Source organism: Oncorhynchus masou, chromosome 5, assembly GCF_036934945.1.
Source record: "Oncorhynchus masou masou isolate Uvic2021 chromosome 5, UVic_Omas_1.1, whole genome shotgun sequence".
Lineage (NCBI taxonomy): Eukaryota > Metazoa > Chordata > Actinopteri > Salmoniformes > Salmonidae > Oncorhynchus > Oncorhynchus masou.
Window position 1 is genome coordinate 67,052,968 of NC_088216.1, and position 17,556 is coordinate 67,070,523.

General features: G+C 43.4%; 1 protein-coding gene across 2 annotated transcripts in view; it reads right to left on the minus strand.

Moving 5' to 3' along the window:
* Window positions 1–17,556, minus strand: part of LOC135540124 (calcium-dependent secretion activator 1-like) — a 164,616-nt gene that overhangs the window by 98,956 nt on the left and 48,104 nt on the right. For both annotated transcript variants that reach the window (XM_064966523.1, XM_064966525.1), the window contains exons 5-6: window positions 17,276–17,509; window positions 14,942–15,063 (exon numbers count right to left, since the gene is read on the minus strand). In XM_064966523.1, the coding sequence (XP_064822595.1) occupies window positions 14,942–15,063; window positions 17,276–17,509 (356 nt within the window). The remainder of the gene's footprint in view (window positions 1–14,941; window positions 15,064–17,275; window positions 17,510–17,556) is intronic.

A 17,556-nucleotide genomic window follows, 5' to 3' on the forward strand; every position in this document is an offset into this window, starting at 1 on the left:
AAGTTTCTAGGGCCGTCTCTGCCCCCTCCCCCCCTACAACCACCATATAGTTGTTTGAAGTCTCTAACAAGACCTGGATCCAGGATGTCCCGGGCAGGCATCCACGCCCGCTCCTCGTGACCCTCACGGTCCACCAGGTACTGCAGGGTCCCTCGGACGCCGGATTGTGTAGGCCGGGCGGCCATCCACAAGTTGAGGGGGCGGAGGAGCAGGTGTGGGGGGGATGGACTGGTCCAGCTTGAGACGGGAGACATGAAAGGACGGACAGACCCTCATGGACCTGGGAAGCTGGAGACAATAGGTGACCGAGTCGATGCGACTCAGGATCTTGAATGGTCCTATGTAGTAAGGATTCTTTAAGGGAAGATCACGGGTGGACAGCCACACCCGTTGACCTACTTGAGGAGCTGAAGAGTTCTCCGGTGCCGGTTTGCCTGATGTTGGTGGCTGGCAGAGGAAGACCACGCTCTGATCCAGGTGTGGCGACATCGTCAAATGAACTGATGGCACCCCCGCTTCGGCCTCTTGTTTAGGAAATGGGGGGAGGAACTTCTCCAGCTCATGGTTGGGCCGCTCATTTTGCCCATTCGACTGAGGGTGGAACCCGAGGAGAGACTCACAATGCCTCCAAGAGGGAACAGAAGGCCTTCCAATACCATGTGATGAACTGGGACCCACAATCTGAAGTCCTGCGGAAGTGTGTGTAGTCGAAAGACATGGATAATCATGAGATCAGCGGTCTCCTTTGCTGAAGGCAACTTGGAGAACCAATCAACGACAACCAGGATAGTGAATACTTGCTTTGGGCACAGATGGAACAGGCTCGCAGCAAAGGATATCACATCCTCCATCATGTTGAGCCACCAGAATTTCCGCCTCAGAAACTCCAATGTCCAATTAACCCCTGGATGCCCAGTTAATTTAGAGGAGTGTCCCCATTGTAGTACTCGGGATCGGGCTGATCGCGGAACGTAAAGTCTGTTAGTGGGTCCCCTGCCGGGGTCAGGTTCTTGGCTCTGGGCTTGTCGGACCATGGTCTCAATACTGCATATCACAGAGGCCACAATGTGTGAGCTGGGGATGATGGACTCGGGGTCCCTCTCCCCGTTAGAGACATCATGGCGGGACAGGGCGTCTGCCTTCTGATTCTTGGATCCCGGGTGAAAGGCTAGTGTGAAAACGAACCTGTTAAAAAACAGAGCCGACCTAGCCTGGCAAGCATTCAACCTCTTGGCTTTTTTAAAGGAGACCAAGTTCTTATGGTCCGTCCAGATCTCAAAAGATGAGGTGCCCTCTCCAACCAGTGTCTCCACCCCTCAAGAGCCCACTTAACTGCCAAGAGCTCCCAGTTGTCTACATCGTAGTTGCGTTCCACTGGTGAGAACCGCTTGGAGAGAAAGGCTCATGGGTGCAGTTTCTTGTCCTTCTCATTCTGCTGTGAAAGGACCGCCCCTGCTCTGAGGCATACACCTCCACCACAAAGGGACGTGTCGGATCAGGATGAATGAGGATGGGTCCAGAGGTGAAAAGTCCCTTCAGCTCCATGAATGCCCTGTCAGCCTCGTGGGTCCAGCAAAAACAGGTCTGGGACTTGCGGGTTAGGACCATGAGAGGCGCTGCGACCGCACTATAAAATGCCTGTAAAAATTGGCAAACCCAAGGAACTGCTGGTCCTGCTTGAGTGAGGTTGGACGGGGCCAGTCGGCAACCTCCTCAATCTTTACGTAGTCCATTTGGATGCCTGCCTTCTTGTGACCCAGGAAGGAAACCTGGGATACGTGGAACTCACACTTCTCTATCTTGACACATTCTCTGCAGGAAGCGTCTCAGGACTTTGCAGACATGCAGTATGTGTTCCGGAAGGGTCTTGGAGAAGATCAAGATGTCGTCGAGGTAAACAAAAACAAACTGATTCAACATATTCCTCAGGGTGTCATTGATCAATGCTTGAAAGACTGCCGGTGAGTTCGATAATCTGAAGGGCATGACACACAGTGGCCAATACACAGTGGCCAATCGGGGTGTTAAAAGCAGTATTCCACTCATCCCCTTCCCTGATTCTCACCAGATTGGAAGCAATGCGGAGGTCCAGTCTGGTGAAGAATTGGGCCCCTTGGACCAACTGTAATTTGGAGGACATCAGGGGTAGGGGGTAACAATTCTTGATCGTAATCTGGTTCAGCCCTCTGTAGTTGATACAGGGACACAGCCCTCCATCCTTCTTACCCATGAAGAAGAAACCTGCACCAGCAGAGGATGTAGAGGGGTGAATGAAACCTGCCTCCGGTGACTCCCGGATGTAATTGTCCATGACTGCTGCTTCAGATAGAGGATAGAGTACAGACGATCCTGGGGTGGTGTGGTGCTGGGTAGGAGTTCTATGGCTCAGTCGTAAAGACGATGAGGGGGAAGGGTGGCAGCCTGCCTCTTACTGAAGTTCTCTCGGAAGTCGAAGTATTTGGGAGGGAAAGTGGGCAAGTCTTGATCTTCAAGGAATGCAGGAGGACACAGCGAGGCTCTTGGTGGGGGTCTTAGACATTTCTTCTGGCATTCCTTACCCCAGTCTAGTAGGTATCCTGTGGACCAGGAAACTAGTGGGTTATGTAGCGCTAGTCAAGGGTACCCTAGGATGATGTAGGTGGTCATGGCCCAATCGGTGTGGAATGAAGAGGACTGTAGCTTGAACATCAGAGAACACAGAGTGAGTTCCTCACATCAGAGTGAGGAAGCCCTTGCAAACTCCTGTGTGGCCGTCATACCGCTCGGGGGCTGGGATCTTGGTTTCCCGGGGGAACCACGACAACGTCTGTAGCACTGAGCGATGAGACCTGGGCATTGCTTCCTCCTGGGTTGGAGGCGAGTTGTGGTGGGATGGACTCAGCAAGTGCCTGAAGGGTCCCGGAGATTTGGGAGAGATGTTCTTGCTGCCGTCCTAACAGTGCTCCTTGGTGGGCTACCACTTTCCAGATCTGGGTGATCTCTGCTGGGTCCATGTTGTGGCAGAAGCTTACTGTGACGTGGTAAGGTTGGACCCAGGTGCAGAGAAGAGACCAGATGAGGAATCAGTGGTTAAGGATAAACAGAATACTTTACTGAGATATGGTAGCCGCAAGACCACAGTACACTTGAAAAAAAAATAACACGAAGTCTCGAAAACTCACTCAGGACACGAACGCACAAGGTAAACAATTCATGATCCTACAAAGGACTACAGAAAACACACCTCTTAACAGGGACACAATAAAGTCCAATAAAAGTATCTGGTACCAGGAAGAACCATGAGAACATGTAGGGCCCCTGCACAAAGATGGACACTACACTGACAATTATTATTGCAGTGGCAGTTCTGTATAACGTTGGCAGGAGACTGAGAAGGAACCTACCCGAGGAGAATGAAGAAGATACCCAGGTGCAACATGTTGCTATGGCAAATGGTTATTCTGTGGGGAGAACCTTGATTGAGAACCATTTAGCAGCCTAACGTGTGTATAATCTAACATTGGTAACATGTAAAAAGCAATATTATATTTTGATAGACATGTACAATTCCTAATTTGGAACCTTCCTAATTTGTATTAAAATGTATTACTAAAATGTTGTTATTCTCAATATCATACAGGGTGGAACTGGAAGCATCAGAACACAAGTGTGGGGACAGGACTGGAGGACACCAAATTGCTTGGGAAACATTGTTTTTAATAAATAATTTCTTAAATAAATAAAAAGATCTGAATTCTTTACACAGTGGGCCTTTGTTTCCCTGAAGGAGTTTCTGTTTCTGAATTTTCAGTAGCTCTTTTTGTAAATTCAGGACCTCAATCTGCAGTAATGTAGATTATTCTCTCTCTCCAGCTCCAAAACATCAATATGAGCTTGGTTCATGTCAGTTTTGCGGCGTTTGCTTGGCCTGTCTGGTGTTTTTGCTGCTGGGGCAAGATCCAGGCACTGCGGTTTCTCCACGACACAGTGGTTTATAAACTAGCTAGCTACAGTAGCTAACAAATTTGTTTTCAGTCTAGTACTGGCAAATTAAATTTTTTATTTGCTTTAAGCACCAGCTGTCACAGCAGCTCATAGATCACTGCACCTGTACATAGCCCACCTGTAATTAGCCCGTCCAACTACCTCATCCCCACACTGTTATCTAGTTGATTTTGCTCATTTTGCACCTCAGCATCTGTACACTCATCTTCTGCACATCTATCACTCCAGTGTTTAATTGCTATGTTGTAATTATGTTGCCACTATGGCCTATGTATTGCCTTACCTCCGTTATCCTACCTCATTTGCACCCACTGTATATAGACTTTTTCTACTGTTTTATTGACTGTATGTTTGTTTATTCCATGTGTAACTCTGTGTTGTGTCGCACTGCTTTGCTTTACCTTGGCCAGGTCGCAGTTGTAAATGAGAACTTGTTCTCAACTAGCCTACCTGGCTAAATAAAGGTGAAATAAAAATAAATAAATAAATTACAATCAGCCAACCAATGAGAACCTTTCACAATGGAGTTGCAGTAGTTCTAACGTTACCTTGTTATTATTTTATCAAGGAACAGCAACTTTGTGGCCTAATGTGTCAAGTAGGCTAGATACAGTTGAAGTCGGAGGTTTACATACACTTAGGTTGGAGTCATTAAAACTCGTTTTTCAACCACAAATTTCTTGTTAACAAACTATAGTTTTGGTAAGTCGGTTAGGACATCTACTTTGTGCATGACAAGTAATTTTTCCAGTAATTGCATACAGATAGATTATTTCACTTATAATTCACTGTATCACAATTCCAGTGGGTCAGAAGTTTACATACACTAAATTGACAGCGCCTTTAAACAGCTTCCAGAAAACGTCATGACTTTAGAAACTTCTGATAGGCTAATTGACATAATTTGAGTCGATTGGAGGTGTACCTGTGGATGTATTTCAAGGCCTACCTTCAAACTCAGTGCCTCTTTGCTTGACATCATGGGAAAATCAAAAGAAAACAGCCAAGACCTCAGAAAAAAAGAGTCTTGTTCATCCTTGGGAGCAATTTCCAAACACCTGAAGGTACCACGTTCATCTGTACAAACAATAGTACGCAAGTATAAACACCATGGGACCACGCAGCCGTCATACCGCTCAGGAAGGAGACACGTTCTGTCTCCTAGTGATGAACGTACTTTGGTGCGAAAAGTACAAATCAATCCCAGAACAACAGCAAAGGACCTTGTGAAGATGCTGGAGGAAACAGGTACAAAAGTGTCTATATCCACAGTAAAACAAGTCCTATATCAACATAACCTGAAAAGCCGTTCAGCAAGGAAGAAGCCACTGCTCCAAAACCGCCATAAAAAAACGACTATGGTTTGCAACTGCACATGGGGACAAAGATCATACTTTTTGGAGAAAAGTCCTCTGGTCTGATGAAGCAAAAATAGAACTGTTTGGCCATAATGACCATCGTTATGTTTGGAGGAAAAAGGGGAGGCTTGCAAGCCGAAGAACACCATCCCAACCGTGAAGCGCTGGGGTGGCAGCATCATGTTGTGGGGGTGGCAGCATCATGTTGTGGGGGTGCTTTGCTGTAGGAGGGACTGGTGCACTTCACAAAATAGATTGCATCATGAGGCGGGAAAATTCTGTGGATATATTGAAGCAACATCTCAAGACATCAGTCAGGAAGTTAATTAAAGCTTGGTCCCAAATGGACAATGACCCCAAGCATTTCTTCCAAAGTTGTGGCAAAATGGCTTATGGACAGCAAAGTCAAGGTATTGGAGTGGCCATCACAAAGCCCTGACAATCCTATAGAAAATATGTGGGCAGAACTGAAAAGGCGTGTGCGAGCAAGAAGGCCTACAAATCTGTCTCAGTTACACCAGCTCTGTCAGGAGCAATGGGCCTGAAATTCACCCAACTTATTTTGGGCAGCTTGTGGAAGGCTACCCGAAATGTGTGACCCAAGTTAAACAATTTAAAAGGCACTGCTACCAAATATTAATTGAGTGTATGTAAACTTCTGACCCACTGGGAATGTGATGAAAGAAATAAAAGCTGAAATAAATCACTCTCTCTTCTATTATTCTGAAATTTCACATTCTTAAAATTAAGTGGTGGTCCTAACTGACATAAGACAGGGAATTTTTACTATGATTAAATGTCAGGAATTGTGAAAAACTGAGTTTAAATGTATTTGGCTAAGGTGTATGTAAACTTTCGACTTCAACTGTACTTAATTTCAACTCACAGAATACCTCATATATTGGTGTAACATGTCACGAGGGAGAGGGGTGAGCCCTGCACACTCACTCTTGGACAAATACATTAACGTGTACAGCAGCGGCTCAAGTGGCTAATTAGAGAGCGGAAATCAGGGAAGAATAAATAAACATTGCACCTACTGTGTATCATTGACCTTGACTTCTATAAACACACACACACACACACACCCTTGTAAAAACAGTAGACTTGTCGATAGAAGGTAGTTGGGTTTTCCTCTGTAATCGAGTTAGGTTGTTCTCTGTAATCTATACTGAAAAAAATATAAATGAAACATGCAACAATTTCAACAATTTTAAAGAAAATCTATCAATTTAAAAAAATTAATTAGGCCCTTATCTATGGATTTCACATGACTGGGCAGGGGTGCAGCGATGGGTGGGCCTTGCAGGGCATAGACCCACCCACTTGGGAGCCAGACCCAGCCAATCAGAATGCGTTTTTCCCCACAAACAGGCTTTATTACAGACAGAAAATCATCTCAGTTTCATCAGCTGTCCGTGTGGCTGGTCTCAGACGATCCCGCAGGTGTAGAAGCCGAATGTGGAGGTCCTGGTCTGTCGTGGTTACACGTGGCCTATGGTTGTGAGGCCGTTTGGACGTACTACCAAATTCTCTAAAACGACGTTGGAGGCAGCTTATGGTAGAGAAATTAACATTAAATTATCTGGCAACAGCTCTGGTGGACATTCCTGCAGTCAGCATGCCAATTGCATGCCTACTCAAACTTAAGACATCTGTGCCATTGTGTTTGTTTGACAAACTGCACATTTTAGAGTGGCCTTTTATTGTCCCGAGTACAAGGTGCACCTGTGTAATTGTCATGCTGTTTAATCAGCTTCTTGATATGCCACACCTGTCCGGTGGATGGATTATCTTGGCAAAGGAGAAATGCTCACGAACAAGGATGTAAACAGAAATACAGATCTTATATTTCAGCTCATGAAACATAGGACCAACACTTTTTATGTTGCGTTTATATTTTTGTTCAGTATAGTTGGGTTGTTCTCTGTAATCTAGTTGAGTTGTTCACAGCTCCACGCACACATCGTGAGTTGCAGCTAATGAAGAATCATGCTCCTGGCTCGTCCTATGGGCAGACTCAGAATTCTCACTATTCTCTTAGGGTATCTTCACACTTGTTCACTTCCAGTCATTTTTTTAAAACTCAGTTCGCTTAAATTTTTTGTGCAGTGTGAACTCCAAAGGAATTCCGCGGACCGGTTACCTTTATTAGGACAATGTTAACGCAAAGCTTCCCAGGTTCGCAAGTCATTATTCCCGCACTACACACTATACTACTGCAACACTGTTTACCCTGCCATAAACCTTCACATTGGTGCCACAAAAGAGAGAAGATGCAGGTTCGCAGAAAAAAATGTGTGCTGTTTTTGGATATTGATTAGCAGTTGTCACAGATGCACAGAAATTCCAAAGTGTGTGCTGTTTTTAGTTCAGATTATTTGTTTGCAATATGTGATCTATAGGCTAGTGTGAGAAGACAATATGTTTGGGGAGAATCACAACACAGGTTACAAAATCTATTCTAGCTCTGGACAGTAGCCTACCTTGAGTGTAACATTATCAACGACAGCATTATTTATTCTGCAGTTATTCTATTGCTATTCATTGTTTCCAATAAACATTTGCATGTTAGTAGTATCTTCTGAATACAATTATTATGTCTCATATTTTAACTAAATGCAATGTATTAGCTTTCAATGTATTAGCTTTCAATGTATTAGCTACTAGCTGTCTAATGACATATTCTGATTGAATTGCTTGTCCTGCACTTTGTAAAAACACAGAGTGCATGTTGGAAAAAGATCTTGATTCCTTTCTAAACATAGCAATGTGAATGCAAAGAGGACTTGGTCCACAAAATAGTTGACGTGAACTGGCAAAAGAGTTTGAGACCTCATTCAAAGGCAAAGGCAGTGTGAATACAAAGATAACAGTTCTTATGCTTCTTATTTTTTACCTCAGAGTTCACTAAAGAGGACTGAGATCGGTTCTTTTAAAGAGGACTATATGTGAAAACACCCTCAGTTAAATTCTAGAAGCATGTGAGCCAGAGTGGGCAGAGAATGACATACAGTAAGCATGGAATAGAGAGAGGCCTTGAATGTTTGTGGCCACTCATGTGTAGAATTAATATAGCCAGGAGTGACTTCACACTCACTAAAGTGCGGTGGGGGAGCACTGATATGGCAGAATGAAGACTGGTCCGACCATCTCTCTCTTTCACCCTCTCCATTTCCCTGGGGTTTGTGTTCTGTTTGTCTTGTCAGAGCAGAGTGCACTGGCGATGTAGTGTTGACTCTGCGATATTGACACAAATTTAGAGGGAAAAGAGAATCTATTATAATAGATTGCAGAGCAGCATAATATTGCATGGATTAATGCAAACATAAATGTAATATTCTCCAGATGGTTTAAATTGTGTAGTATTTACAGTGTTTTGCGAAAGTATTTGGCCCCCTTGAACTTTGCGACCTTTTGCCACATTTCAGGCTTCAAACATAAAGATATAAAACTGTATAAAACAACAAGTGGAAAACAATCATGAAGTGGAACGACATTTATTGGATATTTCAAACTTTTTTAACAAATCAAAAACTGAAAAATTGGGCGTGCTAAATTATTCAGCCCCCTTAAGTTAATACTTTGTAGCACCACCTTTTGCTGCGATTACAGCTGTAAGTCGCTTGGGGTATGTCTCTATCAGTTTTGCACATCGAGAGACTGACATTTTTTCCCATTCCTCCTTGCAAAACAGCTCGAGCTCAGTGAGGTTGGATGGAGAGCATTTGTGAACAGCAGTTTTCAGTTCTTTCCACAGATTCTCGATTGGATTCAGGTCTGGACTTTGACTTGGCCATTCTAACACCTGGATATGTTTATTTTTGAACCATTCCATTGTAGATTTTGCTTTATGTTTTGGATCATTGTCTTGTTGGAAGACAAATCTCCGTCCCAGTCTCAGGTCTTTTGCAGACTCCATCAGGTTTTCTTCCAGAATGGTCCTGTATTTGGCTCCATCCATCTTCCCATCAATTTTAACCATCTTCCCTGTCCCTGCTGAAGAAAAGCAGGCCCAAACCATGATGCTGCCACCACCATGTTTGACAGTGGGGATGGTGTGTTCATTTTATGGATATCTTTAAGAAATGGCTTTCTTCTTGCCACTCTTCCATAAAGGCCAGATTTGTGCAATATACGACTGATTGTTGTCCTATGGACAGAGTCTCCCACCTCAGCTGTAGATCTCTGCAGTTCATCCAGAGTGATCATGGGCCTCTTGGCTGCATCTCTGATCAGTCTTCTCCTTGTATGAGCTGAAAGTTTAGAGGGACGGCCAGGTCTTGGTAGATTTGCAGTGGTCTGATACTCCTTCCATTTCAATATTATCGCTTGCACAGTGCTCCTTGGGATGTTTAAAGCTTGGGAAATCTTTTTGTATCCAAATCCGGCTTTAAACTTCTTCACAACAGTATCTCGGACCTGCCTGGTGTGTTCCTTGTTCATCATGATGCTCTCTGCGCTTTTAACGGACCTCTGAGACTATCACAGTGCAGGTGCATTTATACGGAGACTTGATTACACACATGTGGATTGTATTTATCATTAGTCATTTAGGTCAACATTGGATCATTCAGAGATCCTCACTGAACTTCTGGAGAGAGTTTGCTGCACTGAAAGTAAAGGGGCTGAATAATTTTGCACGCCCAATTTTTCAGTTTTTGATTTGTTAAAAAGTTTGAAATATCCAATAAATGTCGTTCCACTTCCTGATTGTGTCCCACTTGTTGTTGATTCTTCACAAAAAATACAGTTTTATATCTTTATGTTTGAAGCCTGAAATGTGGCAAAAGGTTGCAAAGTTCAAGGGGGCCGAATACTTTCGCAATGCACCGTATGAATGGCTGACTGTAAATATGAATGTCTGACCCTGTCTGACTGTAAATGTGTTTTCAGCAAACTACTGTGGCTGCCCATCCCTGATTATTCTGTTTTCACATACTGTTCCATCTGTAGATGGCAGTGTAACAGCTTGCATCACTAAAGTCTGGATTAGATTCACGAGGTCAGAAAATGTCATTACAGAATGTATGAGTTGCTTTCAGAGAAAATTACAGAGATAAATTGATTTGTTAGGATCACAGCTTGTATTCCTCATTACAACGTGCCTGAGACGAGCAGAGGTCTGAGAATGGGTCTATTTCTCCGGAGCGGCTAAGATGTGCGCAGGTCTAGTATGGCAGGTGTTGGTTTGAGCCCGAGTGGCCACGAGCACAGCCCATGGGCATTCCTATATAACTCTCAGCTCAGCCACACGTGTGGAGCAGCACAAGATAGTAGTACAGCACAATGCTGGAGCCACACACACAACAACGTTCCTTCTGCCTGGCTACAGCTCGCATCCAGCCAGCCAGGTTGTATCCTATGTGAAAAAAGCCCTCGGGTCACAGGTGTGAGTGAGTCCTTCCTTTCACACACCTCTCCACCCCGAATCACGGTGTGACCTGACCTGGTAACGCACACTCTGACACAAGCTACTGTGTTACTGTACAAAACACCTACCACTGCAGTCTGCAGACAGGGAGGGAGAGACAGCAGGAAGAGGAAGAGGGGGGAGTGAGGTAGAGAAGTAAAGATGAGATAGATGGGGAGATGGAGAGGGGGGAGAGAGAGGAAAGTGATCAGCTAGTCCATACCACAGAACAGATAACTAAAATCCCAACAGATAACATTCATACACTACATGACCAAAAGTATCTGGACAACTGTTCGTCAAACATCTCATTCCAAATTCATGGGCATTAATATGGAGTTGGTCCCCACTCTTATGGGAAGGATTTACACTAAATGTTGGAACATTGCTGCGGGGACTTGATTCCATTCAGCCACAAGAGCATTAGTGAGGTCGGGCACTAATGTTGGGAGATTAGGCTTGGCTCGCAGTCGGCGTTACAATTCATCCCAAAGGTGTTCGATGGGATTCAGGTCAGGGCTCTGTGCATGCCAGTCAAGTTCTTCCACACCAATCTCGACAAACAATTTCTGTATGGACCTAGTTTTATGCATGGGGGCATTGTCATGCTGAAATAGGAAAGGGCCTTCCCCAAACTGTTGCCACAAATTTGAAGTCTAGAATGTCATTGTATGCGTTTCCACTGCTCGAGTCCAATGGCAAATAGCTTTACACTACTCCATCCGACACTTGGCATTGCAGATGTTGATCTTAGGCTTGTGTGCGGCTGCTCGGCCATGGAAACCCATTTCACAAAGCTTCCAACAAACAGTTATTGTGCTGTCAATGCTTCTAGAAACAGTTTGGAACTGGGTAGTGAGTCAGACGATTTTTACACACGAGGAGCTTCAGCACTCAGCGGCACCGTTCTATGTGCTTGTGTTGCCTACTACTTCGTGGCTGAGCCGCTGTTGCTCCTAGACGTTTCCACTTCACAATATCAGCCTTACAGTTGACAGGGGCAGCTCTAGCAGGACAGAAATGTGACAAATTGACTTGTTGTAAAGGTGGCACTATGACAGTGCCACGTTGAAAGTTACTAACTTTCTACTACCAGCCATTCTACTACCAATGTTTGTCTATGGAAACTGCATGGCTGTGTGTTCAATTTTATACACCCGTCAGCAACGGGCTTGGCTGAAATTGCCAAATCCACTCATTTGAATGGGTTTCCACATACTATTGGCTATGTACTGTATTTCCTATTCCAAGTTCAACAGGACTTGCCATCTGTGGAAGAGAAGAAATGGATCCCTTTAGATGTGCACATCAGGGTTTGACCAAGATACTGTATCTAGCAATAATAGCCCTATACTCTGTTGAACTAAAGTTTCCACTGATCCACTCATAGCACAGCTCCCACCTGAGCCTTCCACCGTGAGGAAGCAGGGTCTAAAATAGCCCCTTCTTTCTCTCCCTCGCACTTATCTGATGCACACATAGACACACAGTTTGACGTCACAGATGGGCACAGCTGCCTCCCTGGCCAAAGTCTAGACTCTAGACAATGTCTACTCTCTATCTCTGTGCACTCAGGGCATAACTCTGACAATGTCAGACAACAAAGACCCATTGCACCACATATTTCACACTAGGGTGTGTTACAGTAACTGTGTGAAGCTAAAACTATAATCAACCAGCAACATCTGTCATCTCAGAAACAGAAGGCTCTCGCCAAAATTAACATTTCTGAATGAGTATTGATGGTATTACTAAAAAACAAAAAGGTACAGGGTTACTGTTACAAACTGTTTTAGCTACAATAGTTCTAGCAGCAAGTCCAGAACATACCATCCTGCTTTTCAAATCAGAGAAGAGGAGACAGGGGTGATGAGCCTTGCATTAGAGTATGAGGAAAATCATTCCCTTTCCTTACAATGAGGATATCGGGAAGAGGTATGGATTATGAATTACTCTTCTCTGTCTCCTTCACCCCCCCCACCCCACAGAAAAAAAGTCAAATGAACATAGATACTGTACAAATAAAATAACATGTTATTTGTCACATGCTTCGTAAAAAACAGGTGTAGACTAACAGTGATATGATAACTTACGGGTCCTTTTACAACAATGCAGAGTTAAAAATGAAATAGTGACGAGGAATAAATACACAATGAATAATGAACAAAAATAACAATAAAAAATAACATGGCTATATACAGGGAGTACAAGTAACAGTATTAGAATTAGAAGCTAGATAGTGGCACAGGAAAATGGGGTTAGTTATCAGTATCTTTTCTAATTAGTACTAACTAGCTAGCTAGCGCAACTAACTAGGTGATAGGCTACTAACTAGCGTTACTTACTAGCTAGTGTTACAAGCTAGCCATTAACTACCTAGTGCTACTAGCTAGCCGCTAGCTAGCAGGGGACAGCTAAAGCACAAGCAACAGTGTTTGGTTGGTTGTAGTGATTTTTGGCATAAACATTCTATCAAAAAAAATTAAGAAAACTAAATTCATCCTGAACACATCAATAGCTAGCCAACTCTCCCAACTTTGACCATTACGATAGAAACACACTAACATAACACCCAGTACCAGAACTAGTGCACCAACTGGTTTGTGCTTAACACACTGACACACAGGAACACATCAAGAATTCAGGCATACCAGCTCAGGCATACCAAATGAGACGCAAAAATACAATTTGAGACGAATGAGCTTTGCGTTTTGCAGACCAGGCAGCAAGTGAATGCTTCTCGAATTGACATAGATGAGGAAAAAAACTGTATAAAATAAATAATACAAATACTGATCTATATTGCATGCTCATACAATGTAGGAAGTATATGATTTTTTATTAATATAATTGCTCAAAGAAAGAGATTTAAAACGTTTTTAAAAAGTAAAAAAAAAGATAGGGGTCAAAATGATTGGATCCCTTGTTTTCAATAGGGTTCAAGTCCGGAGACTGAGATGACCATGGCAAAATGTTGATTTTGTGGTCAAATAACCATTTCTTTGTGGATTTTGATGTATGCTTTGAGTTATTGTCTCCTGGAAGATCCACTTGTGGCCAAGTTTCAGCCTCCTAGCAGAGGTAACCAGGTTTTGGGCTAAAATGTTCTCATTTTTTAGCATACAATATTGCTCAGTATTTGTATCGTTTATTTTGCTCATCTTTATCATGGGTGCCAATAATTTTGGACCTAAATGTACATGTGTGAGTGTTCTTTAAATAAAGCAAAGCAAATGTCTCAACACAACCAGTGGAAGAAGGTGCATGTTGAGTAATCAGTCTGGCACGGCGTCTAAAACACCTGGTTATACTCACACAGGAAATATCATTACCACACCATGGTGTGCAGCTATTGACAGAACATGAACCCACCCTATGGACCACCTAATGAGGACTCAGGACTTACTAATCATATTAACACAGTCTGGATCAGGTGCTACTCAGAGTGGGACTGAGGGAAGAACAGCAGTCAGGGGCTTGGGGTTTTTATGTCATAGGAAGTACACATGATGTGGCCATGTATATGTAAACAGGAAGTAGTGTGAGAGTGAGTTAGGAGCAGATTCAATCGCATCACCAGGTCACGTTTTACGTCACTGAGGCCTTGCACATGACTGGCTGTGATGAATCTAAGTAAACAACCTGTGACTGGAAATTGAATGCAGTTATGTACTTCCTAACATGCTTAGCAAACACGAGTTTGTTTACATACTGTATATATCAAATATAACGTACTGAACATATTACCCAGTAACTAGGTATTTACTCTTAAAGAGGCAAACAGCAGCTGTTACATCCATTATTGGACTTCTTGAAGAATATAGAGATAAATGCCTCATGACCTTAGTTGAACTGTCATACCCCATCAGATCCCAAAATACAAGCTGGTTTTACGCTAATGTTTGTAAACAAAGAAATGTAAACAAACCCTATATAGCCTCAAAACATGGTTAAACTATAATTGTGATATCATGGATGGTCAGTCCTTGCATCCATAGACCTGTCTATGAATTTGAAAGTGTTTACATTTCTCCAGTCCCATCCCTCAGATTTTTACCAAACTAGGAACGTGGAGATCTCTTTGTTATTGTTTCTACTGCTGATTGCCACTTTAAATAAGGCTGTTATAATCTAATTTGTGTGCCCAGCATACCTGTGTGTGTATGTGTGTGTGTGTCACACTCACGTTGGCTTGGAGGCCTCGGCCTGGTCAGTCTGGAGCTTATGCCCCCCCTCCACCTCCATGGTGCAGTAGACGACTCGATTGGGCGCCAGAGACTTTAACCCCTGAACCTCCACAATCACCACCTGCCAGAGAGAATACTGCCAGTCAAATGCCTATACATGTTATTTATTTCCAACATGCATCTGCTGCTAGAAACTAGTTTCAGACACACAAAAAATGCATTTTATCAGTTAGAGCAAGAGCACTGTTACAGACACTGATACTACTATAAAGAAACATCTGACTTGTTGTTTTTTTTTACAAACATGGGCGCCCCCGATAAGCTCAGCACCTCTGAACTACAGCCATGTCCCCTGAAAGCAGCAGAATAGGGAGTTTAAAACATTACGACTATATTGAATGGCTGCTGCTATAAACATATCTGAGGTATACAAGAGTGGAGGGACCATTAATCATCAGAGCCTATCCCCCTTGGCGTTTTTCCTATTTTGTTGCATTACAACCTGTAATTTAAATAGATTTTTTATTTAGATTTCATGTAATGGACATACACAAAATAGTCCAAATTGGTGAAGTGAAATGAAAAAAATTACTTGTTTCAAAAAATATTTGTAAAAAAAAAAAAAAAATGAAAAGTGGTGCGTGCATATGTATTCCACACTTTGCTATGAAGCCTCTAAATAAGATCTGTTGCAACCAATTACCTCCAGAAGTCACATAATTAGTTAATTAAAGTCCACCTCTGTGCAATCTAAATGTCACATGATCTCAGTATATATACACACCTGCTCTGAATAGCCCCAGAGTCTGCAACACCACAAAGCAAGGTGCACCACCAAGCAAGCGTCACCATGAAGACCAAGGATCTCTCCAAGCAGGTCAGGGACAATGTCGTGGAGAAGTACAGATCAGGGTTATAACAAAAATATCCGAAACTTTGAACATCGCACGGAGCACCATTAAATTCATGATTTAAGCAATTGAAATAATAAGGCACCACAACAAACCTGCCAAGAGAGGGCCGCCCACCAAAACTCACGGACCAGGCAATGAGAGCATTAATAAGAGAGGCAACAAAGAGACCAAAGATAACTCTGAAGGAGCTGCAAAGCTCCACAGCAGAGATTGGAGTATCTGTCCACAGGACCACTTTAAGCCGTACACTCCACAGAGATGGGCTTTACAGAAGAATGCAAGAAAAAAGCAATTGATTTAATTAAGAAAACACGTTTGGTGTTCGCCAAAAGGCATGTCGGAGACTCCCCAAACATATGAAGGTACTCTGGTCAGATGAGACGACAATTTTGCTTTCTGGCCATCAAGGAAAATGCTATATATGGCGTAAACCCAACACCTCTCATCACCCTAGAGAAAACCATTGCCAACAGTGAAGCATGGTGGTGGCAGTATCATGCTGTGGGGATGTTTTTCATCGGCAGGGACTGGGAAACTAGTCAGAATTGAAGGACTGATGGATGGCACTAAATACAAGGAAATTCTTGAGGGAAACCTGCTTCAGTCTTCCAGAGATTTGAGACTGGGATGGGGGTTCACCTTCCAGCAGGACAATGACCCTAAGCATACTGCTAAAGCAACTCTCGAGTGGGTTAATGGGTACCATTTAAATGTCTTGGAATTGTCTAGTCAATGCCCAGACCTCAATCCAACTGAGAATCTGTGGTATGACTTAAAGATTGCTGTATATCAGCGGAACCCCATCCAACTTGAAGGAGCTGGAGCAGTTTTGCCTTTAAGAATGGGAAAAAATCCCAGGGGCTAGATGTGCAAAGCTTATAGAGACATACCCCAGGAGACTTGCAGCTATAATTGCTGCAAAAGGAGGCTCTAGAAAGTATTGACTTTGGGGGAGTGAATAGTTATGCACGCTCAAGTAATGTTTTGTCTTTTTTCACAATAAAACATATTTTGCATCTTCAAAGTGGTAGGCATGTTGTGTAAATCAAATGATACATTTTAATTCCAGGTTGTAAGGCAACAAAATAGGAAAAATGCCAAGGTGGGTGAATACTTTTGCAAGTCTCTCTCTCTCTCTCTCTCTCTCTCTCTCTCTCTCTCTCTCTCTCTCTCTCTCTCTCTCTCTCTCTCTCTCTCTCTCTCTCTCTGTGTGTGTAAACCACATATGTCATTCAGTCTACATCCCTCTCTTACTTTCCCTCTCTGTGTCTAAAGTAAGAAGAGCCTTGAATGTTATTTTCTATGTAGCCTGACAGATGAAATATTCAGGATTACTTCAATAGCACACTTCTGCATATGACCACTGGAGGCAGTGTCTCTAGCAGGCTGTGTTTGAGCTGCAGTGTTAACCAACCATACCTCCAGAGTGAAGGAGAGCACCACATCAGACTTGGACAGTGTGTTCTCGTCCTCCTGGCCCATGTCTATGATAGAGCTGTTGTGTCCTCGTTTGAGCTTCTGCAGTTTGAACTCTCCTCCCTTGGACACGGGCATGCTCTCCAGGTTAGCCATAAGCAAGTTCACTGAGGATCTCAGCTCCTCTATGAACATGGCCTCCATCTCTTTGGAAACAAACTTGGGAAACCTGCCACCCTGTTATGGCACAGAAACATACACACACAGGTATACACACAGGCACG